The sequence below is a fragment of the Ostrinia nubilalis genome, chromosome 9, assembly GCF_963855985.1.
Source record: "Ostrinia nubilalis chromosome 9, ilOstNubi1.1, whole genome shotgun sequence".
Classification (NCBI taxonomy): domain Eukaryota; kingdom Metazoa; phylum Arthropoda; class Insecta; order Lepidoptera; family Crambidae; genus Ostrinia; species Ostrinia nubilalis.
This window is the reverse complement of record NC_087096.1, coordinates 13,394,179-13,422,038: the sequence shown is the minus strand read 5'-3', so window position 1 is coordinate 13,422,038 and position 27,860 is coordinate 13,394,179. Positions and strand designations below refer to the sequence as shown.

The window sequence follows — 27,860 nt, the reverse complement described above, 5'->3', positions numbered from 1 at the left end:
TTTTGTCTAGGGGGGCTGATGGGATCATTATGCCAATGACAGGTCGTGTGAACTGTCATGGGTCGCACGACCTGTCATTGGCCTATGATCGCGCCGGCGATGGCTTTCTGCACGCGTTGGTGTGGTTGAAGATTAATATTTTTATATCTTTGCACCAACATTGTGTTTTTTTTCCACACACAGCTTTAGTTGAATCGAAAAACTAGTCATTTGAATACTGTATTGGTGAGTTCATTATGCTTTGGCTTTCAGCGACTTCATCATCTTTTCTAGCTTCATGGCCTTCTGCAGGTCTCCGCTGATCTTAAGTTTTCCCATCATGAAGGCGGTCGCAGGCTTCAGTTTACCTGTTAAAATAAAAAACTTACATAAGCATTCTTGAGAACAGTTAATTTTTTTCAACGTTCATTATTATTGGTTATAGTTATAGCTCAAATTCTCTACATAAACTCAATAATAAAATTAAAAAGTCCACAAGAAGAGATAAGACATTCGGCTGTCGGATGTTTGATTAGGTCGAACTTGTTATATCCCATATAGCGCAAATGAGTTGACGACTTGAACGTCGCGTAAAAAAAGTCACATACGTCGATAGATGGTTTTGTATATTAAAAATAATGCATCCTCATGGACTGGATGATCGCGTAATGTAAACGAGCCCGCGCCATACCGCGCTAACTCGAGAACGTTGTCGGGAAGAGGTCCACGGGCCGAACGGTCCGGTACATCGATTGAACTATTGTCCTTTCGCTCAAATGTGGTCGCACATTCGTCATTCGAAAATGCTAAGCACGCGAATTAAACGTTATACCGGCGAACCGGCTTATACATACCGGCGAACATCTCTGTGAAGTTCTTGCTGTCCATAGTGAGCGTGGCATCTGGAGCGTTCTTGGGCTCGCCCTGTCCGCATGCACCTTCTCCGTTCTTGAGGTCCAAGTGCCATACGCCTTCCTCTTTGCCTGTAGAATAGAAGAAATATTTTAGTCATATAAATGTGTATTTATTTATTTACAGTTATTTTTTGTGTAAATTGTGATGCCGTAAAAGTGGACTAAATAAATATGCGACCATGAGGCCTCCCCAACCCGTCTGCCTAGCGTAGAGTCCTGCAGTGGAGAAAATTGTTTTCATCCAGTAAGTCAAGGTTTCCCAAACTTTTTTTATTGTGACGCCAATGGGAATTTGCCATTTTTGCGAAGATTTAAAACGGGGCACAAGTTTTTTTTACATTCATCTCTACATTTATTTTCGATCGCTTCTCATCGGCCTTGAGATAATCCACATTGCACAGTTTGAAGCCCTGTCGTAAGTGATGTAATTAGAAATAAGTGTATGTAGAGATTTTGATGGACCGACGACATGATAAAGGTAACAGTAAGGCGCTGGACGCAGGCCGTTACCATGGAAAGCATTGGGGGGGGGGGGGGGGGGGGGGGGGCAATTCAACAGTGGACGTCTTATGGCTGAGATGATGATGATGATGATGATAGAGATTTTTATGCTTACCTTTAACGTTAAACTGGTACACAGCTTGCGTCTTCTGCACGAGTTCAGCCGACAATGTCTTGCTGATGGAAGCAAACAGCTGCGGAATTTGGCCGCTAGATGCTGGCGCGTCAGTCTAAAGTAGGTTATAAGAGTAACGTGTTAGAACACATTTTTGATACTTAATTTAGTAAAAGAGAAAAGACAAGGTCTTTTTGAACAGGCACATATAACTGTCAAATAACAAAAACTATGAGACTGTTTTCGAAAATATTGATGTAAGATTTTTATGTTTGCTGTTCGAGCCTTTAAGTCAGAGATAAATAGTACCAAAAGTCTAAATATTAAAATATTTCGTGCAATTTATAGCATGCAAGCAAACATAAAATAAGCAGGACAGTAACAAACAAATAATTGAAAGCTGTTTTGATGTATGTAGATGAAATACATAGATAAGATCTTTTACTAAAAATATTTACCTTGAATGCGCGTGCACTTTTTGATAAGATAAAAGTATTTACAACGTATACTAGATAGTTTTCTAGACGTTGTCAGTTTTACTTTTAACTAATATATTCGTTGTAATATGTTACCATGTGGTACTCTTCAGTGTTAGAATGTTATGTATCGATGTATATAAAAGAAAAACATTTACCCAGAATTTGCGTTCATACAAACAAAGTTAGCAGATGTTTTTATTTAGTGCACCTTTTTGGGTTCTAGTTTCGGTTGCCCAGCCGCGTCCAAAAAGAAGTCAAGTAAAAGTTCATCTTTATTACCTGTGGACAAACGAATATCCAATTCAGTTTTATTTTATTCAAAACAAATCCAAAATATTTACTAAATTTTGACCAGTATTTTGGTATAGTTCTAAACTGTAATTTGAAAGAGAGTACAAATAAATATACACGACAATGGTTAGACTGTTGTCCTGAAAAGTATTCATAAACTTATCAGTAAAGTATGATGGTAAAATAATCTTTCTCCATAATTCAAAAGAAATCATAATTTACAAATCGATGGGCTCCTATAAATATTACAAAATAATCTAAAAAAATGGCAACAACTAATATGTTTAACGATACTCGTAATAAGACCCGATTCCCTCAATCCCGATCTTGGGTACAACCACCAATTCTGAGTTAATGTTTGTGGCCAATATACAGGGTGACTGGAACTGAACCCGCCATAGCTAATAATCGTATAGAGGAGGTCATTTGCTAATTATTGAACCTTACTTTCTATGATTAAAGTTTTATAGTTTAGGAGATATGTCAATTTTTATACTTTTTTCAGATTTTTCCGAAATTAGACCTAAAAACTGCTTCAATTTTTTTTCTCGCGTGATTTCAACAGTTTTTTTTATTTGATATTAATATCGAATATGTCTTTATTCAAATAAAAGAAATTTTTGATCAAGATAATGATTGAATAGCTAGTTACGAGCCGTTAAAGTCTAACAAAAGTACAAACCACGATAAAAAATTCTACTTCGAATTCGATTGAAACAAAAATTAATGGTGATAATGGATTGCCAATAATCTTAAAAATATCTCTAGCTTCTTTTCTTTCCAATGATATATCACACGTTGTAATTAGATATTGAAATTTGTCAAAAATTCAAAGTTTATGGAAGAAAATGGAGTAATAATACAAAAATTATCCATACAAAGTTGATTTTGAATTTTTTTAAACTCTTCTTCATTATGTGATTATTATTTTTAAATTCATTTTTCAAAAAACACACAAAAATAGTTATGAAAAGGAGTATAGCAGAAAATATGAAATGTTTGAAGAAACTTTGTATGGATAATTTTCGTATTATTACTCCATTTTCTTCCATAAACTTTAAATTTTTAATAAATTTCAATATCTAATTACTACGTGTGATATATCATTGGAAAGAAGAGAAGCTAGAGATATTTTTAAGATCATTGGCAATCCATTATCACCATTAGCTTTTTTTTTAAATCGAATTCGAACTTGAATTTTTTATCGTGGTTTGTACTTTTGTTGAACTTTGGCGGCTCGTAACTAGTTATTGAATCATTATCTAGATCTGAAATTTATTTTATTTGACTAAAGGTTTATTCGATATTAGTATCAAATAAAAAAATCGGTTAAAATCATGCGAGAAAAAAAAATTAAGAAGTTTTTAGGTCAAATTTCGGAAAATCTGAAAAAAGTATAAAAATTTACATATCTTCTAAACTATAAAACTTTAGTCATAGAAAGTAAGGTTCAATAATTAGCAAATGACCTCCTCTATACGCGTATTAGCTATGGCGGGTTCAGTTCCAGTCACCCTGTATGGTTCGAATGGATTAATAATGATGGCAGCGATTCTGTTAATAACATTTCAGCCGTGCGAACTAAGTATTTATTGCGTTCACACATACACGCTACCGTTTTTGCACTCACCAGAGAGTAAGTTCTCCGGGACTACTTCCAGTTTCTTATGTTGCCATTTCTCACACGCAAAGTGATAAATAGACTCGAAACTACGTAAATAGCGTTTCGGAGTAGGCCTGCTAGCTATACAGAAGTTGCATTTAGCATCATTTAATTCTAGTCTAGTGAGTGCAAATACAGTAGTTTTCATAGATGTATAGAGAGGAATATGGATCAGTAGCGCCATCTATTGACTGCAAATATGATGTATAGAGGAAGAAAATAAGATGCGTCACTACTCACTACTCTACTCGACTAAAGTCCGGTAGCCGAGCAGATAGAATTTCGTCCAATGACCCCAAGCTACCCATCCTTATCACTCACGTAATTATATTGCTGTAGCGACTGTGTCACGGGCGGCCGCAGTGAGTGTGCGAGCGCAACAGCAATATAATAACACGCGAACGATAAGGATGAGTAGCTTGGGGTCATTGGACGAAATTCTATCTGCTCGGCGACCGGACTTTATGTACACAAGTGTATAGAGGAGCTAATGGAGATGCGTCACTACTGGTCAACGAACCTTTTCCTCCTTGCAAAGCCTGGCGGAGGTATGGTACCGCCGGACCGACTGGGCCTGGAGTGTAACATTGTTGTGGGCGGCGAGCGCTTGTGGGTCGTCAAGGAAACCGTCCAATAGCAGGTTATCTGCGTTCTCTGGGGCCAAAGTGGACCACGTCACATTTTTTGCTCACTCACATGTGCATTCATACAAATATTAATAATTATTAACGAGATTGCTACCATGTATCTTAATTTTGAGTTTCTGATATTTCGGCACTGTTGCAAGCGTGGTCACCACTCACGTGGACATCACTCCGTGACCACCATAATAATTATTATGTGAGTGACCATGAAAGTTCTAAACAATATATTCATACAAATGTTTGAAGATCTAAAGTTTTGTAAAGCCCGATCGATTTAACTGCGCACCTAGCAGCTGTGACGTCACAACAATGATCTGGTACGGACGGGGCGAACGCAGGGAGGTGCGAGGGAGAGTCGCAGGGTGCGCAGTTAGCTGGATTGGGTTGTAATTATAGAAGCTTACAAAGCTGTGAAACTTGGTCTAAATATGGAAATTCAATCGCAAAGTCATCATTGATTTATTGTATTGAGATTCGAGTTTCGATTTCCAATTAGGGGGCGTCCATTAATTACGTGAGACAATTTTGGCTATTTTTTAACCCCCCCGCCCCCCTTGGTGAGATTTCATGAGATTTTGCCAGACCCTCCCCCACCCCCTAATCTCACGTGAGATTTTCCAAAATTCCTATTTGCAATGTAAATAAGATAATCCATGCTTCGAAAATATTAGATACTAGCTGACCCGGCGAACTTCGTACCGCCTTAGCGTAGAGATTTTCTTTATATTTTTTTCCGTAAAACCTTGTACAGAGTATTAGAAAACTACAAAAAAAAAAATCAGCCAAATCGGTCGAGCCGTTTTCATGTTATGTCGTGACAACGGAAAACGGGTTTCATTTTTATATATAAGGTGTTATTTTTTGTACTGATCATACTTTACCAACGCATCTAATAAAATCATACAAATACAACCCAAGTGTTTTTAAAAAAAAATTCAGGCTAGTTTTTGTTTTTACTTTTCCTAACAAAAAAAAGATATTATTTTTACAACCATCCTGTCTTCACTCACTGCCTCTCTCTCTTTCTTTACTCATTTCATTCATACGAGTACGAACAATGGCCGCGTGCATTCATTCAACGTTCACACACATAAAGGTTAGATTACACTAAACCTACGTTACCAAAAATTATCACTCATGAGTATGTACGATGTTACGTCATGTTAATAGGTACTACGCGCTGGGAGAAACAAAATCTAGCTACATAAGTAGGTAAATAAGTGTATTTTCATTAGTGTAATAGCGGGGGACTTTTCCAACGAACCGAGGCGAATCATCCGCGTTAAAATAGAAATTTAAAAAAGGATAGAAATTGGAATTCAATATCTACGGTTTCGTAATGCCTACGCAATTTATTTAGAGACGTAATAAAAAATTGATAGGTACATACCTATTACTACTTCGCTTCGCTTCAGTGGAAATGCACCCTAATATTGAATATGAATAGTTGTAAATAAAACTCACTGATCAATTTTCCTGGTTTTAATTCCTAAATTATGATTTGCCATCACACTTTAGATTCATTGATTTTACTTATTCACACATTTACCTATTTTAAATGTTGTTATTTAAAGTTCCTAGGTTATTATTACACTAATCACAATACATTTTGAACGTCAAGCCTTTGTTGAATGTTCACGTAAACACTGTCTTGCACTGTCTAATCTAGCCACGATCGAATTGAGGTAATGCTTTCGGGCTGCACACTTGCTTGCTGTTCACTAGACACCACGTCGGATGTTGTATTCACAATTCGCGCACTAACTTTTTTACGGAAAAAGTCCCTTTCGCGTAAACAAGCACTCATCTGTCCAAATCACACTGTAGGTATGTACCTAGGTAGACTTCCGCAATAACCATCGATAGAACTAGGTCGCGGTCGTGGCCCTCTGGCAACAACTCCTTGATAAGGCATTCCGTATTTTTACGCAAAAGCCGCCGTCTGCGGCGCTCGCATCTGGGTACCGCCAGCACTGTGCCGGTGATTGAAATTGAAATCCAGAACTTCGTCCTCGAAGCGCACGGAATCTCGTCAAGTCAGGATACGGCTGCGCTCCCTGAAGCGCTGCGCGGCTCCAAACAAGCAAGGTATGAAGGTTTTCGACTCGTCAATGTTTCTCGTCGGCCAGTTAGTGTGCCCGAAACATAATTTCACCTGCGTTTTGTTATTGATCAAGCGCGGCATTGTAATAAATCACACATACACTGCAATACGTTTGGGCGCATTGGACGGACTGGGACGATTATTTATGTTGTTGCGCTCCCGCATGCCGATCGGCGGCTCGGCGCGGGCTGTGGGCGCGGAGCGACTGGCAGCGAGCGATATCAATATGGCCGACTCACGCGGCGCGGCACGTGGCATTGGTCGTTGCCCTCGGCCGGCTACTACGATAGTGCGTACAAACGAATACTCACCGCGCTCAAAGGATGATTTATTTTTTATTTTTTTCGAAACATTCTTTGTCGTTTTACTCGAAAACTAGCCTGAATTTTTTTTTAAAAACACTTGGGTTGTATTTGTATGATTTTATTAGATGCGTTGGTAAAGTATGATCAGTACAAAAAATAACACCTTATATATAGATATAGATTATAAAAAAAACCGACTTGCGTAAAAAAATGAAGTGAAATTTATTTTTTTATTTATCTGAACACCAACAAGGTTACAATGATAAAACAAAACAACTTAGGCCCGGTTTTTTACTTTTAGTACAATTTTTAATTATTAGTTTACTTTTTGTTAATATTTAAGCATTGATAGCAAACTGCGGATCTAAAAACTGGGCCTGTTTTCACAAATGCAGACGGAGGATTTACTCTGTTGTGGAAAAAAATTACGTGATATTTCTCGACACCCCCCCTCTCCTCCACGTGAGATTAAGTGAGGTTTTTCTGGACCCCCTCCCCCCTAAAAGTCTCACGTAATTAATGGACGCCCCCTAATACGGATCTCAATTTCTATAAAAAACCTATAGTTTTTGAGATAGTTAAAAAAATCAAGCCCAGGCAGAAACGTAAAGTTGTAATATTCTGAATCATTTTACAAATAATATGAGTACAGATGTATGGCACATGTGTGTGAGAGTGCTTAATAAAGGATTATGCTGGCTACTTTAGGATTGGGAACAATTCTTATTCTAGTCTACGTTTAGAACGAAAATGTACCTAGTGTTAAAACTTTAACAATGGTTATTTCCGTACCGCGCGGGAATAACTTGACATGTCATTTTTGCGTACTTTTCAGGGGAGCGATTTTAAAGTTTAGAGTTCCCTGGTAAATCGGAATAAATGATAATTGATATTTTTATGATTGAAATAAGCTAATTTGATGCATATCTTTCGATTGGCGTAAGAATTTGATTAAATTATCTTCTTAATCTATTAAAAAAAAGACTTGTCAAGTTGTGTACCGACGACTTGTCAAGTTATTCACCAAAGAAAAACAAATATTTAAGGTGTAAAAATTGGATTTAAGTTAATTATTTTGAATGAAGTTTAAGTAAAAAAACAAAACATAAAAATAGAACATATTTTTATCGCCTTTGATCAGGTAATTGTACGTTTACTTAAAATTTAAAAAAAAGACAAATAAAAGAACAAAAGCCATGCTTCATAACAAGCACAATTAATTTTAATTATTTTAAGCTTACCATTAAGCTTAAAATAATTAAAATTGGCTGGATACACTTTTGCGTAAGGTCGACACGCTCTTACGCGTCCACCGTCCAGTTCACGTCCAAATGACGGATCACTCTAGAACGAAAGGTATTGCTATGATTCCCTGAATGTATGACACGTAAACCCACATTAAAAAAATCTTATAGCATGCTACTGTTTTTGCCAAAAATAAATCCCACATGAGCAGGTGCGCGTTTCAAGGTAAGTTTTTAATATATTTAGGTCTAGTTTGGGATTTACCGCAGTCTATAAGCCTTAACCATGAACGATACAATACGGATAATGATATCGGTGATTGTACTTTATTAAATGACACTTAAAATAAGGTGGATACGAATTTACTACAATGCAATTTCCACTTTGCGTCAGAAGTGATCGCGGTCTGGTCTAACTGGGTCTAAGATATTAAAATATACAAAACAATGCATGTTTTATATCATGTAAAACGTTATTTACATGACGTATCGAACACAAAGATTTTTTTCAGTACTTAGGCCTTTTCCTGGACGCTAATACACGCTCTTAATGTAGCTTACCCTTGTGATAGCCAATTTGCGTCCACATTGTCACGATTATTTTCTAAATACAGACGTTGTAAATAATATTAAAAAGCAAACTGTGCCTAGAGAGGATACCATATTGCAAATTGAGCCATACTATTGAACTTTCAAAAAATTAAATAAACTAAAATATATGTCTGTTTATAATTATTAAGTGTGATACCTAAATATTTTGAATACCAATTAGTAAGATTTTATTTATGTTTTTTTATTTCCATGCTGTTATTAATTATTAGTGATTTTGAATGCATTTTTTCTATATTTTATTAATATTACAAAGATAATATTAAAACTTCTAATGGTTTAGAGCAAGTTTAATACTATACTTATAAAGACTAAAGGGAGCATAATGACAACAATTTTTCGTTCAAAATGATTACGAAAAATTGTATATTATTTTTATTCCTCAAATCTACCAACTCACTAAATGGACGAGATCTGGCGTATCGACCCTACTTACTTTTACCTCATCATTATTCCTAAATAATGTCCTTGAAGTCAAATAGACTATAAAAATAAAATTATCCGGAACTTAAAATTGACCTAGAAGTTTATTATTAGATTTTTTACTTAAATTCTGTTGTCAAACGAAATATTAGTCTGTTATGAAAAAACATTAGTAGATAGTACCTACCTATTGACTAAACTTATCCTTCTTCTTTCAACTTGCTATTTAAACGTTAATTTAGTTTTAAACTATTGAAAATAGTAATAAAAGTAATAATTAACGCTTAAATATATTAAAAAAATATTTTCAGGGGTTGGTAAGTAAAAAATATTTAAAGACGCTCGAAATCCTGACAATGCTATATTTTAACAACTGCTAATGACACATATAAAAACATGATTATACGAAAGTAATAGCTGGATAACTCCAAATATCCAAACTCTTGACTGCGTGCATAACAAGACAACTGCACATATCATGGATGTGTTTAGTACTCAGAGGGGATCATAACTTGATAACTGTTTTTGTCAAATTAAAAACGAAAATCCATAAATGTATAAGTCGAGATATTAATACACTTGCGAGCAAAAGTATGGAATCACTTACATGAAGTTGTTTCCACGCGATCTTGTGTACTAACCAATTTGTTAATAACAAAAAAAGTAGCACCATTTTAAAGATTAAACTTTTAACTTTAAATTGATACCAAATTCATTTAAATCACACCAGTATTTAAAAAGATATCCCGGCTGATGTGAAGAAGTAAGGAAAAAGACATGTATCAACTGTTTGATACGTCGCGAGTTGCGGCCTATTTACCCCCCATAAAAGCAAGTGTTTTCGGATTTTTGCTTTCACACGTTGATCCATACACATCTCCGCTTCTTTTGACACTTTACCTGGGATTCTACACCTTCAGAAGCAGCACATATCGTTGCACTATTGCAAGAAGGGCTCAGCCAGCGGGCTGTCGCACGTCAGCTCCACATAAGCCAGTCCTGGGTTTCGAAAGTTTTTAAACGCTTTCGGGAGACTGGTGGCTTTATCCCGAGACCAAGTTCTGAACATTGCCGGTGCACATCGCAGAGGGAAAACCGTTTTTTCATGTCAACTTCTCTACGAAATCGTCATTTGACTGGTATCGACGTCCAGCAAGAGCTCAGAAATGTTCGTAGGATAGCTGTTAGCAAGTGTACAGTTCGTCTAAGATATAAACAATAGAATTTGACTCCAAAAAGGCCTGCCACAGGCTTGAAACTGACGGCAGGTCACCGATAAGCACGCTTTCAATTTGCTCCTACACATCTCGATGGGAAGTCGAGCAAGCCACCCCCATAAGCCAATGTTTTAGCGAACCAGCACTGCACAAATCGCTCCCCAGGCCGTCTATAGACCCGACCTCTTCGACTGCTGCACTGCAAAAACAGTCTGCATTCATCGGAAAACAAAACTCGCCTCCATTACTCGCCTTTCGAGTGCGAGCTAATTGAAAGCGTGCTTGTGGGTGACCTGCCGTCAGTTTCCAGCCTGTGGCAGGCCTTTTTGGAGTCAAATTTTATTGCTCATATCTTAGACGAACTGTCCACTGGCTAACAGCTATCCTACGAACATTTCTGAGCTCTTACTGGACGTCGATACCAGTCAAATGACGATTTCGTAGAGAAGTTGACATGAAAAAACGGTTTTCCCTCTGCGATGTGCACCGGCAATGTTCAGAACTTGGTCTCAGGATAAAGCCACCAGTCTCCCGAAAGCGTCTTAAAACTTTTGAAACCCAGGACTGGCTTATGTGGAGCTGACGTGCGACAGCCCGCTGGCTGAGCCCTTCTTGCAATAGTGCAACGATATGTGCTGCTTCTGAAGGTGTAGAATCCCAGGTAAAGTGTCAAAAGAAGCGGAGATGTGTATGGATCAACGTGTGAAAGCAAAAATCCGAAAACACTTGCTTTTATGGGGGATAAATAGGCCGCAACTCGCGACGTATCAAACAGTTGATACATCGTCAGTTGCAGGTTCACTTGGGGTAACTGACAAAATACAGTTTTTCAGTAGAGCCGTTTAAAGTTTTTTTTCGTCTTAAATCGGACATAACTTTTTTCGTATTTAACCTTTTTTGGATCTGTTTTTACAGAAATGCTTAGAATTCTACGCGGTTTTCGATTAAATAAAAAGAATTATCTAATATGTCTTAGTTAAGGAAATAAATTGCAGTTACACCAATGTATTTTTGTTCTTTTGACAGTTACACTAATTTTACACCATACTTTTGGAAAAAACATAGGTCAAATTGATGTAAGTACTGCCCAAATTATAATAATTTGATGCATTTGCTGGGTTTTGTTTACTTAGTTGCTGTATAATTTATGTAAAAGTATTAAAAAATAAGAGAATTCATGAAAAAAATAACATTTTGTCGTTTTCTTTATTTTTTTTCAAATTTTATTAGAAGTAACTTTTATTTTATTCATTAAAAAATGATAAAAAAGCCACGAAAATCAAGAAAATGTGTATTTAATTTTTTTAAGACAGAAATATTGAAATAACTAAAGTATTACTGTGAAACTAAGTAATTTCAATATTTTTTTAAGCTTTGACTTACCTATACCGTATTTAGCTCTACGGGGCAACTTAAACTGAAAACAAAATGGATTTAATTTCCCACCTCTTTAAAGCAATGTTGAATTAAGGTCATGAGTACTACAACAGTAAAAGTAACAGAGTAACAACAGGTTAATGTTAGCAACGCGCAGTGACGCCTAGTTGGCTGGATAGTTTGCTCAATTTCAATTTTTTTTTTTGTTGAGCTAACTTTAACTTCTTTAACTGATACTGCTGGTATAATAATAATGTAATATGCCTTAAAACTTTCTAAATTCCTATTTTATTTAATGTTATAATCCTTAGCAAATCAGTGTAATTGCAAAGTTTTGTAGCAAAATTTTTACATTATTACAGATACACCAATTCAACCTGGTAAAATTATTACAATGTCAGTTACACCAAAATTGTGAAGGAAATCTGAAAAGTTCACACCTGAAAATGTCCGTGTAATTGTATTATTTTTAAAGCTAGAATTTTTTTACGTATACCATTCGAAAGAGCAGAAAAAACTAAGAAAACCTGTATATTTAACTCAAAAACCGTATTTTGTCAGTTACCCCAAGTGAACCTGCAACTGACGACATGTCTTTTTCCTTACTTCTTCACATCAGCCGGGATATCTTTTTAAATACTGGTGTGATTTAAATGAATTTGGTATCAATTTAAAGTTAAAAGTTTAATCTTTAAAATGGTGCTACTTTTTTTGTTATTAACAAATTGGTTAGTACACAAGATCGCGTGGAAACAACTTCATGTAAGTGATTCCATACTTTTGCTCGCAAGTGTAAATACATGTTCTGACATACATTGATAAATCGAAATATAAATGTTTGTAAGAATAATATTAATTGGATATATCGTTATGTCAAATATTTATTGCCTAAATTAGAGATATTTACTTATGAACAAGAGCTGTATTTCAAGTATTTTTGGGTATTTCGAGTTGAGTTTTTTATACCAGTAGGGTATAAGATATAGGAAGCGCTTAAGCTAATAAAAAAAAAAAGTGCAGGTCGAGATGTCAAGTTATTCCCGCGCGGTACGGATTTATTGTAAGGTTTTCGTATATAAATAAATATAACTTACTGGGATCACAGGCGTACGGGGTCATGTCTTTGACTCCTGCTTCCTTTACGACGTCCTCGTCGATGGCAAATACTCCAGTGTATGTTTTAGGATCCCTGAAAAAAATAGTATTATGGTAAAAATGTAAAAAAAAAATAATTAAAATTCTTTGCTAAGATGTAGAAGTCTAGGGAAGGCCCTTTAGCGCACTTGTATACGTCAAAAGTGTAATACTAAACTAAAATCAGACAGGGATATCAATACTACCGATTTAACGCACAAGTGTCTGAAGTATAATGGGAGCGGCACGGTAGGGTATTTGTGACATCAAACGTCAGCGAGACTCCATCCCCTAGACAAGTTGCACTTTTTGATCGAATCCGTCAAAACTCCATACAAAAATAAAGGGCTTTCGAGTTTCGACTACTTTTCGACTGGTTTGCGATTATAATGTGCACTTTGTCTAGCTAGACCCACTACTAGATTTTCTTCAGAGTTGTATACTCTGTCACGTCATATGTCATTTCTCAGGCACTGATAAGCCTTAGACCTGTAAAAAGGCACGTTGGCCTTATGCTTGTTGACGAGTGCAACTAATCGGCTATCACAAAATTATCTTTAATTCAATGGCATTAGTACTAAAACTCACTTGCACAGCATGAAGTAGGCAGCGTCTGAGACGATCTCAGGCTTGCGGCTGGTCGAAGTGTCACCGGTCAGCATCTCAATAGCAGCTGTCGCGATGGCTATGGAAAATAAGTTGTATGAGCCTCAATGATGATAAACATTGCCACCTGATATCATCATCATCTCATTGATTGGCCACACTCTCCGAAGGGATCCCGATCACATCCCCAAGCAGGCTCTGGATTGGAACCGCGGCGGCGCACTGTGGCAGACGAGGCGAAGAATTTCGGCAAGACTTGGAGCGAGATCAAACGCATAACTCAAGACCGAACGCGATGGAGGACTGTTGTGGACGCCTTCTGCCCCATCTGGGGGACATAGGACCATAAGTCAAGTAAGTCATCGTCATCATCTCAGCCATAGGACGTCCACTGCTGAACATAGGCCTCCCCCAATGATTTCCATGTTGCCCAGTTGCTAGCGGCCTGCGTCCAGCGCCTTCCTACTACCTTTACGATGTCGTCGGTCCACCTTGTGGGTGGACATGATATCAGAAAGAGGAATAATGAATGGAAAAGAGAATCCATTGCGTGAATAAATGAAACAAAACAATTCAATATCGCTTCGAATTCTCTTAAGTCCGCGTGAAGTTCAAGTAAAATGCTACGTGATTTTTACTGAAACTTTACTCAAAGAGTTACAGTCAAAGCAAACTTGCAGTCATGAAAATATAAGTTCTAGTAAAGGGCTAATAATTTGGTATGGCAACTTAAGCGAGGTTTAGACTAGCAATAAAACTTGCAGAAGTGACTTCCGCAAGCTGTCACATCTGTGTAAATCTTGCAAGTTGGCTTGCCACAGCTATTTATACAGTGGTAAACACCTTGCAGAAGTCAACTTCTGCAAGTTTCATTGCTAGTCTAAACCTCTTTTAAACCTTTGTTTGTCACTGTCATCCGCTTTGCAATGGAGGGAAGTCGAACCTTAATTTCGAACTCCTATGTTCTTCTGATTAATTTCGTTGCGGGTCCAATGACAGTTTAACTTTCCCCCGGGACAAACTTGACCTTCATTGGTTGCCCATGGGTTTTTGTAGCGGTCAAGCTGTAGATCCTGGCTACACAGGAGTTGCAGTGGTGGGAACGAGAGGTGGGAATAGTCCCGTAGTCTAAACCTCGCATTAGAACTCACCAGTCTTGGGCCAGAGCGCGTTGACGCCGATGTTGTAGGGCTTGAACTCCTCGCTCATGCCGAGCACGCACATCGACATGCCGTACTTGGCCATCGTGTACGCCACGTGGACTGAGAACCTGACGAAGAAAACGAAAAGTAAGCAACGAAGATAAACATCGTTTTATCCACGAAGACGCGCCCCACCACTTTTTGGTTGAGGGAAGCGCGGGGCGCGGGGAGTTTGATCCGAGCAATCCGAGCTTCATTATTGTAGTGTGCGTGTGCAGTTATGGATACTGTTATGTCTATGGATGACATCTCCATAGGAACACATTGTTTACTAAAATGATGGATTAGCGGAATGCTATATTATTTAATAATTGGCGACGTTGGACATGGAAAATAAATTACAACGAATTAAAGCAGCCCTGAAGGGCAGCCTTACACGAACACATAATATTGTAAGTACAGTGACTGAAATCTCCGACGAAGAGATAACATTACGAAACTTACCGCACCCCGCACTTCCCTCGACCAAAAAGTGGTAGGGCGCGTCTTCGTGGATGAAACCATCTATAAGTAAAGACTATTAGTACAGGAACCTGAAAATAGTAACAAATACGAAAACACCGATTCGGTAATTGATTCTTAGGACGAAGTACACTTATCAACCTGGAATCCTTTCATCAGATCCTTTCAGAGCTTTCATTTCATTGTTGTCATTTGTCGTTAAAACGGCAAAAAAAACATAATAAAATGCTGTAAAAATTTGATTCGATTCGGGTCTCGTTTGCACTCTGCGGTACTGAAAACAGAACCAGTCAACAACAAACATATACATTGTTTTTACATCTTACTCCTTGACCTTTTGCTATTATTATATTATGACGTTAAAAATTGTTATCCAGCTATGCAGGTAGGTACTCACAAGCATTGGGGTCAAAGTTACAAATGTTTTGAAACCAAAGCCATGAAGATAATATGTTATTCATAAGATTAAGAATTGACTTAACATTGTTTTAAAGGCGTTCTTCTTCTTATCGTGTCGACAACACACCTACATAGTGTCAGCCAAACTTTTAAAGGCCTTATAAAACTACTTATATCACATAAGTTCGATAAGGTTTTGTTCCCCAGTTGACGAAGCACAAGCAAGCCTTGCGTGCCCTGTGTGGGCACGACATCATTCACGATTTCATTAGGCTACAACGCCACTCTTGTGGCGGAGTTTTGGGCTGACACTGTGTAGGTTTGCTGTCGTCACGACAAGAGAAATAATATCACATAGTGTAATTATAATGATTTCCACGATTAATACAAATTAAGAGTTTATGTTGTCTTTTTTCATGTAATCTAAAAAACTAGCTCCTGTGTTGTATTGATTGTTTACGAATAATTTGATTACTCTTGTACTTTGAACAGTGACTTTTTGGTAGATGACCTTGGCGGTCGAAGTTCAAACATAGGTACATCAAACTTTATCGTAATATTTGAATGGCAATTTAATTTTATTATTTACGATGTAGCTTATTGAAGAGATAATCTTTTAAGGCGGCGCACAGTAGTTTGATATTAAAAATAGGTGGACATACGATCGAAAGTCATAATTTCACCGAAACAAAAATTGTTTTGGATAGCATTTTGAATGCTGATCAACATTTGCCATTATACATTTTTCGATAAAACGAGCCTTTCATGCTTAAAAAAAATATGACAAGAAAATTTGTATGGAGAAAAATCTTTTTTATTTTTTTTCTGGCTACTGTTGCAAACTGTAGCGGTCAAACCTTATGTAGTCGTAAGTACCTATGGTGCCTAACATTACTACATAAATACTTTTTGCGGGCACGCGCGGCCAAGCGAGTAAAGGACATGCAAAATTTGAAATATTTTTATTTATTCATTATTGATTTTAATGCACTTAAAGCAATTATTAATAGATAAATATACTTAGTCTAACTTACTACAGCCCCCTATTACCTCATTTCACGCTAAAACCTTTCAAACTAGAACCTAAGTTTGTAGGTACTAGGTAGTCTAAGTTGTTTTTATTGTCATTATAATATTCACTACTGGTCTACTGGTTATCGTGTAAGATAGATTAGGTAGATATCAACCCTTTCTAGGTATATACCTACTTCTTGGCACTTATAATACCGACATACATGATTAAAAAAAGTCTTCCAGCAAGAACCCTTGACTTCAATGGTTATGAAAGATTTTTCAACTTTCTAGAGTAGTCCTGAATAGATCCTTAAATCATTTTGACTGTCATAATCGATTACAGTAGCTAGCGGGATAGTTTCAATTTTGAGAGAACTGTAATTTCCAGTTCTTCTGTTGAATAGTCTTATACTTTCGCAAAAATAATCTTTTTTTTGGCTCCTTTAAAGAGGTGTAAGTTTCTTTCCCTTCGTCTAAAAAGATAACGTGCATAACACCTTTATAAGTAGCCTCAAACATAAAGCATACCTTTACCCAATCATCGAACTGAGAAAAATCTGAAATTCGACATTTATCACCTTCTTCCATTCATGTCTTCAAATATTATCTTCGTTCGAAAAACAATAAAAAAAAGATATTTTAGCCTATTCACTTATCTTGATCAGTGTCCAAAATAATCAAAGTCACTCACACACATACTTACTTTATCCGAAAGAATCCAATAGGCAGGTTTGCAGTAGGTAGGTACACCAAAATGTTATCACATTATCTGCACCATGTATCAGCAGTTTTTGTGTACGTTAGCTGGCATATAAAACTATAGATAGAGGCGTACATAATGGATCTACAATAATGTGTGTATTGTAATGTGTGTATTGTAATGTGTGCAATACGGCTCAGAAACGTGGCCTCTCAATATAGGCCTTATAAAATATAAGCTCAAAATTGCACAACGTGCTATGGAGAGGGCTATGCTCGGTGTTTCTTTACAAGATCGAATCAGAAATGAGGAGGAGATCCGTAAACGAACCAAAGTCGCTGACATAGCCCAACGGACTAGCAAGCTAAAGTGACAATGGGCAGGGCACATAGTACGCAGAACTAATGGCCGATGGGGCAGCAAGGTTCTGGAATGGAAGCCACGTACCGGAAAGCGCAGCGTAGGACGTCCACCCACAAGGTGGACCGACGACCTCATAAAGGTAGCTGGAAGGCGCTGGATGCAGGGCACCACCAAGCGGCCATTGTGGAAATCATTGGGGGAGGCCTATGTTCAGCAGTGGACGTTCTATAGTTGAAATGATGATGGATGATGAATAATGTGTAGAAGAGGGTTACGGATATTTCCATTTATGATGGAATTATTTGACTAACTGAATGGAGAGCCATAAAAATGTATTGTTTACCATATGGGTTGCAACCCTTACTGAACCCACTACCTACTGTAATCGATTATGACAGTCAAAATTATTTAAGGATCTATTCAGGACTACTTTAGAAAGTTAAAAAATCTTTCATATAACCATTGAAGTCAAGGGTTCTTGCTGAAAGACTTTTTTTATCATGTATGTCGGTATTATAAGTGCCAAGAAGTAGGTATATACCTAGGTAAAGGGTTGATATCGACCTAATCTATCTTACACGATAACCAGTAGACCAGTAGTGAATATTATAATGACAATAAAAACAACTTAGACTTCCTAGTACCTACAAACTTAGGTTCTAGTTTGAAAGGTTTTAGCGTGAAATGAGGTAATAGGGGGCTGTAGTAAGTTAGACTAAGTATATTTATCTATTAATAATTGCTTTAAGTGCATTAAAATCTATACCTACTTATAATAAATCTGTAGAGAGGTCAATTCTGTACATGAAATATATTTTCAAAATAACTATCAGGGGGTGATTAGTGATCGATACTGATGCCAAAAATGCAATCAGTAAAATTTTTGTCTGTCTGTCTGTCTGTCTGTCTGTATGTTCCTTATAGAAACAAAAACTACTTGACGGATTTTAACGAAACTTGGTACAAAAATTCTTCATATTCCTGGGCAGGTTATAGGATACTTAGGAATTCCCACGGGAACGGGAATTAGCGGGAAAATCCTTTTGTACGAAAAATCTAAACCGCTTAAGTTAGACGCTTGAAATTTGGCATGCAGGTACCTTAGTAAACCTAAAGCTTAGTTACAACAGGATATTGCAAAATTCCCACGGGAACGGGAGTTAGTGGGAAAAAACATTTGTATGAAAAAATCTAAACCGCGTAAGATAGACTCTTGAAATTTGGCATGCAGGTACCTTAGTAAACTTAAAGCTTCGTTACAACAGGATATTGCAAAATTCCCACGGGAACGGGAGTTAGCGGGAAAAAACATTTGTATGAAAGAATCTAAACCGCGTAAGATAGACTCTTGAAATTTGGCATGCAGGTACCTTAGTAAACTTAAAGCTTAGTTACAACAGGATATTGCAAAATTCTCACGGGAACGGGAGTTAGCGGGAAAAAACATTTGTATGAAAAAATCTGAACCGCGTAAGATAGATGAAGGGGGGGTAAAACGAGATCCACGCGCACGAAGTCGCGGGCGGCCGCTAGTCAATAATGAATAAATAAAAATATTTCAAATTTTGCATGTCCATTACTCGCTTGGCCGCGCGTGCCCGCAAAAAGTAGTTATGTAGTAATGTTAGGCACCATAGGTACTTACGACTACATAAGGTTTGACCGCTACAGTTTGCAACAGTAGCCAGAAAAAAAATAAAAAAGATTTTTCTCCATACAAATTTTCTTGACATATTTTTTTAAGCATGAAAGGCTCGTTTTATCGAAAAATGCATAATGACAAATGTTGATCAGCATTCAAAATGCTATCCAAAACAATTTTTGTTTCAGTGAAATTATGACTTTCGATCGTATGTCCACCTTTTTCAACCGACTTCAAAAAAAGGAGGAGGTTCTCAATTCGACCCGTATGTTTTTTTTTTTTTTTTTTTTTTTTTTTTTTTTTTTTTCTATGTTTGTTACGCGATAACTCCGCCAATTATGAACCGATTTGAACAAATCTTTTTTCAGCGTATAGGTAATACCTCAAGGGTGGTCCCATTTAAATTTAATAATAAAAAAAACAACCCCCAAGGGTGGAAAATTGGGGATGAACTTTTTTATACGCAATATCTCCGCCGATTATGAACCAATTTGAACGATTATTTTTTTGTTGAATAGGTATTATCAAAAGGGTGGTTTCATGCGAATTTGAAGAAAATATTTCACCCCCAAGGGTGGAAAATTGGGGATGAACTTTTTTATAATATACATTAAGAATATGGTCTCAATGTACTGCCTACCTTCAGTGGTAACATCAAGGTAATAATTAGTTAACTAAAAAGCAAGAAATAAGTTAAATTTTATTTAAAAAAATAAAACCGACTCCAAAAAACCTACACTAAAAAGTAGAATAATAATTACTAATTACCTACTTATTTATTAGGACGAATTATTAATATTTATGTAGGTATACCATGATTGATACTTTTGGAGTCGGTGCAGGCAAACTTTACATGTTTCATAATCTTGGCACCGACTCCAGAAGTATCAATCATGGTATACCTACATAAATATTAATAATTCGTCCTAATAAATAAGTAGGTAATTAGTAATTATTATTCTACTTTTTAGTGTAGGTTTTTTGGAGTCGGTTTTTTTAAAATCAAACTACTGTGCGGCGTTTACCTCAAATAGGGGACTTTGAAATCAGATAGATATAATCTATAGATGGATCAGTGAAATCTACAGTTTTATTATTGGAAAGTTTGTAAGGACAGGTGTATAGAACTGTATGTTATGTTACTCTTTATCACAAAAAGTACAGATAACGGCACAATAAGCTAAACACTGTGGCATCTTATCTAATTGTAATAGAAGCCATTTTTCAACAAAAATGTGTAGTCTCATATGCTGTTGACGCGACGGTAAAAGAATAACAGACCATTGAATAAATATTATCAATATTAAGTCAAAGGTTGAAAAAGATACCTAGTTCAAAGTAACTTCCAAGGTTGAACAACAGTAGGTACAATTAGGTAAACATTTAAAACAATACAATGTAGTCCCAACATACCTTGTTACCCAAACAAAATAGTGACAAAATTCGTCAAATAATTGCATTGTATTGTTGTTTGTAAGGTTTGTCATGCTAACACGAAACATATTTACGTCAAGTTGAGCTCTCGCATAATATAATAACTTAAATATCTAAGCAAGGAATTCTAAGCAGTACCTATTACAAGACATGCTATTAAGAAAAAAAAACGTGACAGTAAGTTTCAAAATTCAAGCAAAACACGTAACAAAGTGCGTTACGCGTGCTTTGAATAATGGCAACATTAACTTGATCGTAATAATAAATGACATGAGCGTATTTTTTTATTCATCCTTCGGGACTCGCAGCACATTTGACTTTATTTGCATGTTAACTGAAATAACTGTCATTAGAAAAAGAGCATAGCTGGGCACCGTTAATCAAATAGTTAACTTCGTTAATCGTTAAACCGTTAATAAAAAAATTAACTTCGTTATACGTTAAAACGTTACATTTTGCAAGATTTAACGCAAGTTAACGTTAATCGTTAATCCGTTAACACATGTTTAAAACGAAAAAAGTAATTGTATGTAAGGTTCAAATCATTTCGAAAGCAAATCAGCTTTTATGGTATAACGTAAGCCTAACTTTACGGTGGCTTTTTCTGTATATTCAATAGACTGTAATTCTACTTACGATATACCATAAAATCTGATTTTTATGTATAATATTTGGGCAATAATTAGAAGTTGTTTCGACATCAGCCACACAGTTTTGACAGTTCCAACTCCTTGCCAGACAGTTTTTTTAGGATAGCTGCCAAAGCAACGATGACCTGAACTTCATAATACACCAACATTCTAACCTATATTGGGAGCATACGCTGACAAACTTTCAGCTTTTATAAAATGACGTAGGTCTGGCGTTCACCAGCTCTTAGTCTATAGTATCTCAATCTCAGAGCCTTGGTTCAATAGCACCAGTGCTCGAAAAGACAAATCCAACAAACCCAAACTCGATAAGTTTCCACCGTTTCGTTTAGGAATTCCTATGGCCACCTCCTGACTCCATCTTCAGGACCCTAAACATAATCTATAGTCTGGTCCGTGAGCACGTAGAATTTTGTCCAATGACCCCTAGCTACCCATCCTTATCGCTCGCGCGTAATTATGTTGCTATCGCGCTCGCACACTCACTGCGGGTGCCAGTCGCACAGTCGCGACAGCAATATAATTACGCGCGAGCGGTAAGGATGGGTAGCTAGGGGTCATTGGACAAAATTCTACGTGCTCACGGACCGGGCTTTAGTACTAAAGTGCTCGAAAAGACAAATCCAACGAACCCAAATTCGATGCGATGCCGCCGTTTCATTTAGGAGTTCCTATGGCCACCTCCTGACTCCATCATCAGACCAGCTTAATGGTACCATAACATTGCATTTTCATCGTACTTACATAAGTATACCAAAGGACATCATCCATTTTGGTCCAAAATCAAAAGTGCCGGCCAAAAAATAAAAGTGCTGTATTCTGATAGAATACGTCCGCCTTAGCATTTATTACTATGGCACCAAAGTTGTAGCACCACTGTGCATCGTAGTATTTGAGTTCTAAAAATATATGAAACGACTGACTTTGATCTCAAATACTACGACGCACAGTAGTGCTACAGCTTTGGTGCCATAATAACAATTGAGAATGTTACTAGGTATGCAAAATCACTTGAAACCTATGTTACAGTTAAGCTTTTACATTTACAAATACATTAGTTTTTATTTCATTCAAAAATACCCAGTAGTTATGATTTTATAGGCATTCAAAGTTCGCTTAAATATTGAGTCCCGCCGACGGTCACGTGACCCCGTGACTAGAAAACGGATCTATACATACTTAAATATTTTTTTTTGTAAATACAAACTTATTATACATATTAACACCCAGACGCATCACAGAAATTAAAATTGAACCAAACCCAAACTTGATGCGATTGTGTCGTTTTATTGCGAATTACCTTCCAGCTCCATCATTAGACCCCGATTACTATATAGAATTAAAATACTCATCAATACAAAACAAACGAGCCCAAACTCGATGCATTTAAGTCGTTTTATTATAGAGTTCCTATGGCCACCTTCCAGCTCCATCATCAGATCAGCTCCATGTCATCATAATATTGCATGGTCATCCAAATCACATGTGTTTGCGAAATTTCAGCTTAATCGGTTGCCTGGAAGTGGGTCTTAATTCAGTTTGCAAGATTCCACCCATACAAATATGAGCCATTCGTTGTAATATGACGTCACGCGCATAAAATGGCGGGCCGGCCGCCGCCCGCACTTTTAAAATTCAATATCTTGGAAACTAATTGACGTATCGAAATAATTCTTTCACGTGTATTTTTTATTTTTAACAGAGAATACAGAAAGCTAAAAAACAAAATTAGTGAACATTCTTCATTGCTAAGGCGGACGTATTCTGTCAGAATACAGCACTTTTTTTTATTGGCCGACATTTTTGATTTTGAACAAAAAATGTATGAATCGTCGATGAATTTTAGATCTCAAATACTCGACGCACAGTGGTGCTACAGCTTTGGTGCCATAATAACAATTGCTAAGGCGGACGTATTCTGTCTGAATACAGCACTTTTTTTTATTGGCCGTCACTTTTGATTTTGAACAAAAAATGTATGAATAGTCGATGACTTTTAGATCTCAAATACTCGACGCACAGTGGAGCTACGGCTTTGGTGCCATAGTAACAAATGCTAAGGCAGACTCATTCTGTCAGAATACAGCACTTTTTTTTTGTTGGCCGGCACTTTTGATTTTGGACCAAAAATATATGAAACGTGGATGATGTCCTTTCAGCTGAATCGGTTGAGAACTGGTCTTAAATTCAGTAGCAAGATTTGCCCCACACATACTAACAAGTGAAGTCAATATAAAGCTTGTAAATAAATAAAAAATAGCATTTTTTATATCGTTTCGTTCTGGTTACAAAAACTGTTGTTTTGGGTTCTGGAAGTTCTAGAAGCCCGAACGTACTTGTCAGAACGCGTTTTTAGGATTCCGTAGTCCTGACAAAAGGAACCCTTATAGTTTCGATGTGTCTGTCTGTCTATCCGAGGATTTGCTTGGAAACTATTGTCACTAGAGAGCTGAAATTTTGTAGAGGCATGTATATTAATCACGCCGACAAAACAGTAAAATAAAATTTTGAAAAAAAAAAATTTTTAGGGAGCTCCCCTACGTCTGAAGTGGGGATGATTTTTTTTTCATCTTCTACCCCATTGTGTGGGGTATCGTTGGATAGGTCTTTTAAAATAGGGTTTTTTAACGGGACTATTCCCATCTCTCGTTCCCACCACTGCAACTCCTGTGTAGCCAGGATCTACAGCTTGACCGCCACAAAAACCCAACCAATGAAGGTCAAGTTTGTCCCGGAGGAAAGTTAAACTGTCATTGGACCAAAAAAAAAAGAAATTAATCAGAAGAACATAGGAGGAGTTTGAAATTAAGGTTCGACTTCCCTCCATTGCAAAGCGGATGACAGGTGACAAACAAACCTTTAAGAAAAGATTAATAAAATAAATAAAATAGGGTTTCTAAGACTATTTTATTTTTCGTTTTAGGGATCGGTTTGCAAAATATTTAAGTTTAAAGTGCCAATTGTTGTTCGAGTAGGGCGTCCCCCCCCCCCCTCTAAAAACTAAACTGTTGGGTTTAAAAATCTAGAAAAATTCGCAACCATACTGCTTTTCATGAACTTTCAAGAAAAACTGTAGCGGTTAAGATACATCTGTTAGATTAAGAGTAATAGTCATTTAACTCATGTATTATAAAATTCCTTAACTAGTGAAAATTCCTTAGAAGAATATATTAAAAGTGACTTTAGTTAGATGAAGTAATTGCTTGCTTCTGAAATATATTGTGTTAATGACGGACAACTACGGAACCCTACACTGCGCGTGGCACGACACTCACTTGGCTAATTTTTATTCTAGTGTTTTTCAGCGTGCCCGCTGTATCTTTTTGGTAAATAGTAGGTACTGGATTAACGATTAACGGACTTAGGATAATTTAACGGAAGTTAACGAGTCCGTTAACATTTTTTAAAGTTAACTTAAAAGTTAATCCGTTAATAGAAATGTTAACTTCGTTAATTAACGATTAACGGATTAACGAGTTAATGCCCAGCTATGAAAAAGAGGAGCAGTCCTATTTTAATTTATAAAAAGTGCAGACTGTACGTAATAAGGTTGTGTTATCAACTTTTTAGTCACATTGGGTGTCACAAACTATTTGATGTTGACTGTCTTTGGGTGTCATGAACTATTTGACGCTGACTGTACGTGTACATATGAGTAGATAAGTATTCTACTATTCTAGCTGAAAACCAGGCGCTGTCTAGAGCAGGTAGTCCTTGGCGGCACATGCTGAGCCACCTCCATTTGCTTTTTCTTTTAGCTTTATAATGTAATTTAGTTTCTTTTATGTGTAAAAAGCAATAAACGTTTTTTTATTTATTATTTTATTCTTCTACTCACCAATACGGGTTCATGTTGAGGGGTGGAGATAAGTTGAGGATGTGTGCGTGGTTGCTTGACTTCAGCAATGGCAGGCATAGCTTGGATCTGTAAGGGATAACAAGATTGTAGCATTTTGTGTGTCTGAGACTGAGAACCCATAATACTATAATCTAAATTAAATTCCTAAAATTTAGACTAAATAATGAAATAATGGAATAGTTTATCAATGTACAAGACTGCACATAGAGAAACCTTAGTTTTAAAGGTGTTCTTTTGAAACCCAAATGTGTAGTTTAGTTAATTAGTAACTGATTATTATGCAATTTTTTAAAAAACTAAATATTTTATTTACATGTAGATTGGATTTCCTGCTGATGTTTCCAGCTGAACTCAGGTAGTAAACCTAATTTAAATTTATTTTTACTACTGATTAGAGATTTTTTAGGCTGGGTTGCACCATCTTCAAAAGTCTGTCTAACTCCATACAAAAAACACCGGTTATGGTTATAATCACGGTTAAAATAGGATGGTGCAACTCAGCCTCAGATATACAAATATATAGTCTGGTCCCTGAGCACGTAGAGTTTTGTCCAATGAAGATTTTATATTGCTGTTGCGCTCGCACACTCACTGCGGCCGCCCGTCGCACAGTCGCGACAGCAATATAATTACGCGCGAGCGATAAGGATGGGTAGCTTGGGGTCATTGGACAAAATTCTATGTGCTCACAGACCGGGCTTTACACTTACACCAAGAAAGTTCCTCTCGTGTTGATGTTGTGCATGAGGTCGTATCTCTTCATGTCCGTCTGGGCGGTGCCCGTGAGAGAGATGGCCGACGCATTGTTCACTAATATGTCGATTCCATTGAACTAGAAATTGATAATAGGGATGATGACTGGGTAATTAAATCGAAATTCTATTTAGTCCGTCAGACAGATAATTAGAAAATATTAGACTCATATTTTTTAATTTTTTCCATAATCTCAGTATTATATTGAGTTGAAATGTCGCGTGACGTCACTTTTGAGTAAAAATTCTACTCAAGCGTGACATATCGCGCCATTTCAACTCGACGTAGCACTGTTATTATTTAATTATGAAAGAAAATAAAAAATATTAGTCTAATACTTTCTAATTATCTGTCTGACGGACAAATAATTGAAATTTTGTCATCTAGCCTATTGTAATTAGTTAATTCATCCAGTACAACTTCAAATAAGCACACTAAAGGAAGTACACACACTTAACACCAGGTGCGATTGAAGTCAAATACCTGCCTTGTTATGCATAAAAAACATAATTCAATACATTAAATTAGTGAAACAACAGCTAAAGGTATAACTATTTACAATAATATCAATATGTATAATGATAATCATGTTGTTGAACTATTTTCAAACAATGTTATTCTTTGTATCTTAGTGCTGATAAAATTAATAATGAATGTTAAACTGTCTCAATTATAAATGAATCTATGTAGATGGATTAAAAACAGTCCTTTACTTTCATTTAACATGCCATTTACGCTAATGTGTACGCCACTCTTGGCCAAACAGAGCTCTATGTTTTTACAAATTAATTATTTGATTTGATTGAAGTTACCTTTTTAACAGCCTCATCGACTGCTTTCTGTACTTGTTTTTCGTCTCTTACATCTACAATAACTGGCAGTGCTTTACCGCCAAGAGCTTCAACTGAAAAAAAAGTTAAATAAAAGATAAGTGTCATTTTAAAATAGGCAGAACTAGATTGATTCAATTTTTGATCAAGATGACCAACCAATTAACCATTGTTAAAACTGTAACTTTCTCCACATTTTCGGAAACAGTATATGCACTCATAATAATGATTAATTAAAAAAGCATTTTAGAAAGGCCCTTGTTTACTGAAATCCCTAAAACCTACTCAAGAAACATAACAAATATTATCTGTATTTCTTATGTTGTATCTTTGCCAGCAGTCAACGTACCTATATTTTCGCGATATCGTGACAGGTATACACAATGTTTGGCATCAAGTTCAAAGTCCAAGGTATTGATACTATTTCATATCTTCCGATTATTACAAAACCCTGACTGAATTCCACAGGATTATTGAAGTATTTAGATAAAAAAAGAGTACTCACTCTCTTCGGCAGCGGAATAAATGGTTCCAGGCAGTTTAGGATGGGGTTCGGCAGTTTTAGCTGCGACCACAACATTTGCTCCATCCTTGGCTGCTTTTAGGGCTATCGCTTTCCCAATACCACGGGAAGCACCAGTAATAAACAGCGTACGACCCGCTAGCTTTCTGTTTAGGAAACCAATTTATTTAGATAGTTATCAAGTTTCAAAATAGGGAGACATCTCACAAGCTAAACTTACCCAGTATTGGCGACTAAACTCATTTTTTTATCGACTTGACGACAACACTATAATAATTTATATTAACAACGGCCGACTTCCTTGATCGCTCTCGCGAGTTTGGAGTTTGGAACTTTGGACTAAAATTGCGGCCGATGTAAATTAAAATGAAATACGTACAAGATACGAAACGATACAACAATGATGACAGATTTGACACTGACA

The 27,860-nt window shown here is 36.6% G+C and overlaps 1 protein-coding gene across 3 annotated transcripts; it reads right to left on the bottom strand.

The window, feature by feature from the left end:
• Nucleotides 1-176: 176 nt before the first annotated feature.
• On the bottom strand, nt 177-27,860 carry LOC135074688 (hydroxysteroid dehydrogenase-like protein 2). Of its 3 annotated transcripts, none has more exons than XM_063969055.1 (12): nt 27,657-27,860; nt 27,419-27,582; nt 26,896-26,987; nt 26,041-26,162; nt 25,310-25,396; nt 14,757-14,875; nt 13,588-13,684; nt 12,960-13,054; nt 4,463-4,596; nt 1,510-1,624; nt 834-962; nt 177-347 (listed from the first exon to the last, which is right to left on the bottom strand). In XM_063969055.1, exons 1-12 carry the CDS (start codon nt 27,677-27,679, stop codon nt 235-237), a joined length of 1,290 nt encoding a protein of 429 aa, XP_063825125.1. In that variant the 5' UTR covers nt 27,680-27,860; the 3' UTR covers nt 177-234. The 3 variants fall into 3 exon arrangements, with proteins under 3 accessions (XP_063825125.1, XP_063825126.1, XP_063825127.1); XM_063969056.1 differs by lacking the exon at nt 4,463-4,596 and adding an exon at nt 2,197-2,267 and having other exon boundaries at nt 27,657-27,859; XM_063969057.1 differs by lacking the exons at nt 177-347; nt 834-962 and adding an exon at nt 2,197-2,267 and having other exon boundaries at nt 1,536-1,624.

Bases quoted from the DNA above. Each gene is read 5' to 3' on its own strand.
- LOC135074688 (XM_063969055.1), bottom strand. From the start codon at position 27,679: ATGAGTTTAGTCGCCAATACTGG. The intron at 14,876-25,309 runs GTGAGTAGAAGA...TTTCTTCGTCAG, and splicing joins CTCAACATGAACCCGTATTG to GTTCTCAGTCCACGTGGCGT. The intron at 348-833 runs GTATGTATAAGC...TTATTTTAACAG, and splicing joins CTTCACAGAGATGTTCGCCG to GTAAACTGAAGCCTGCGACC.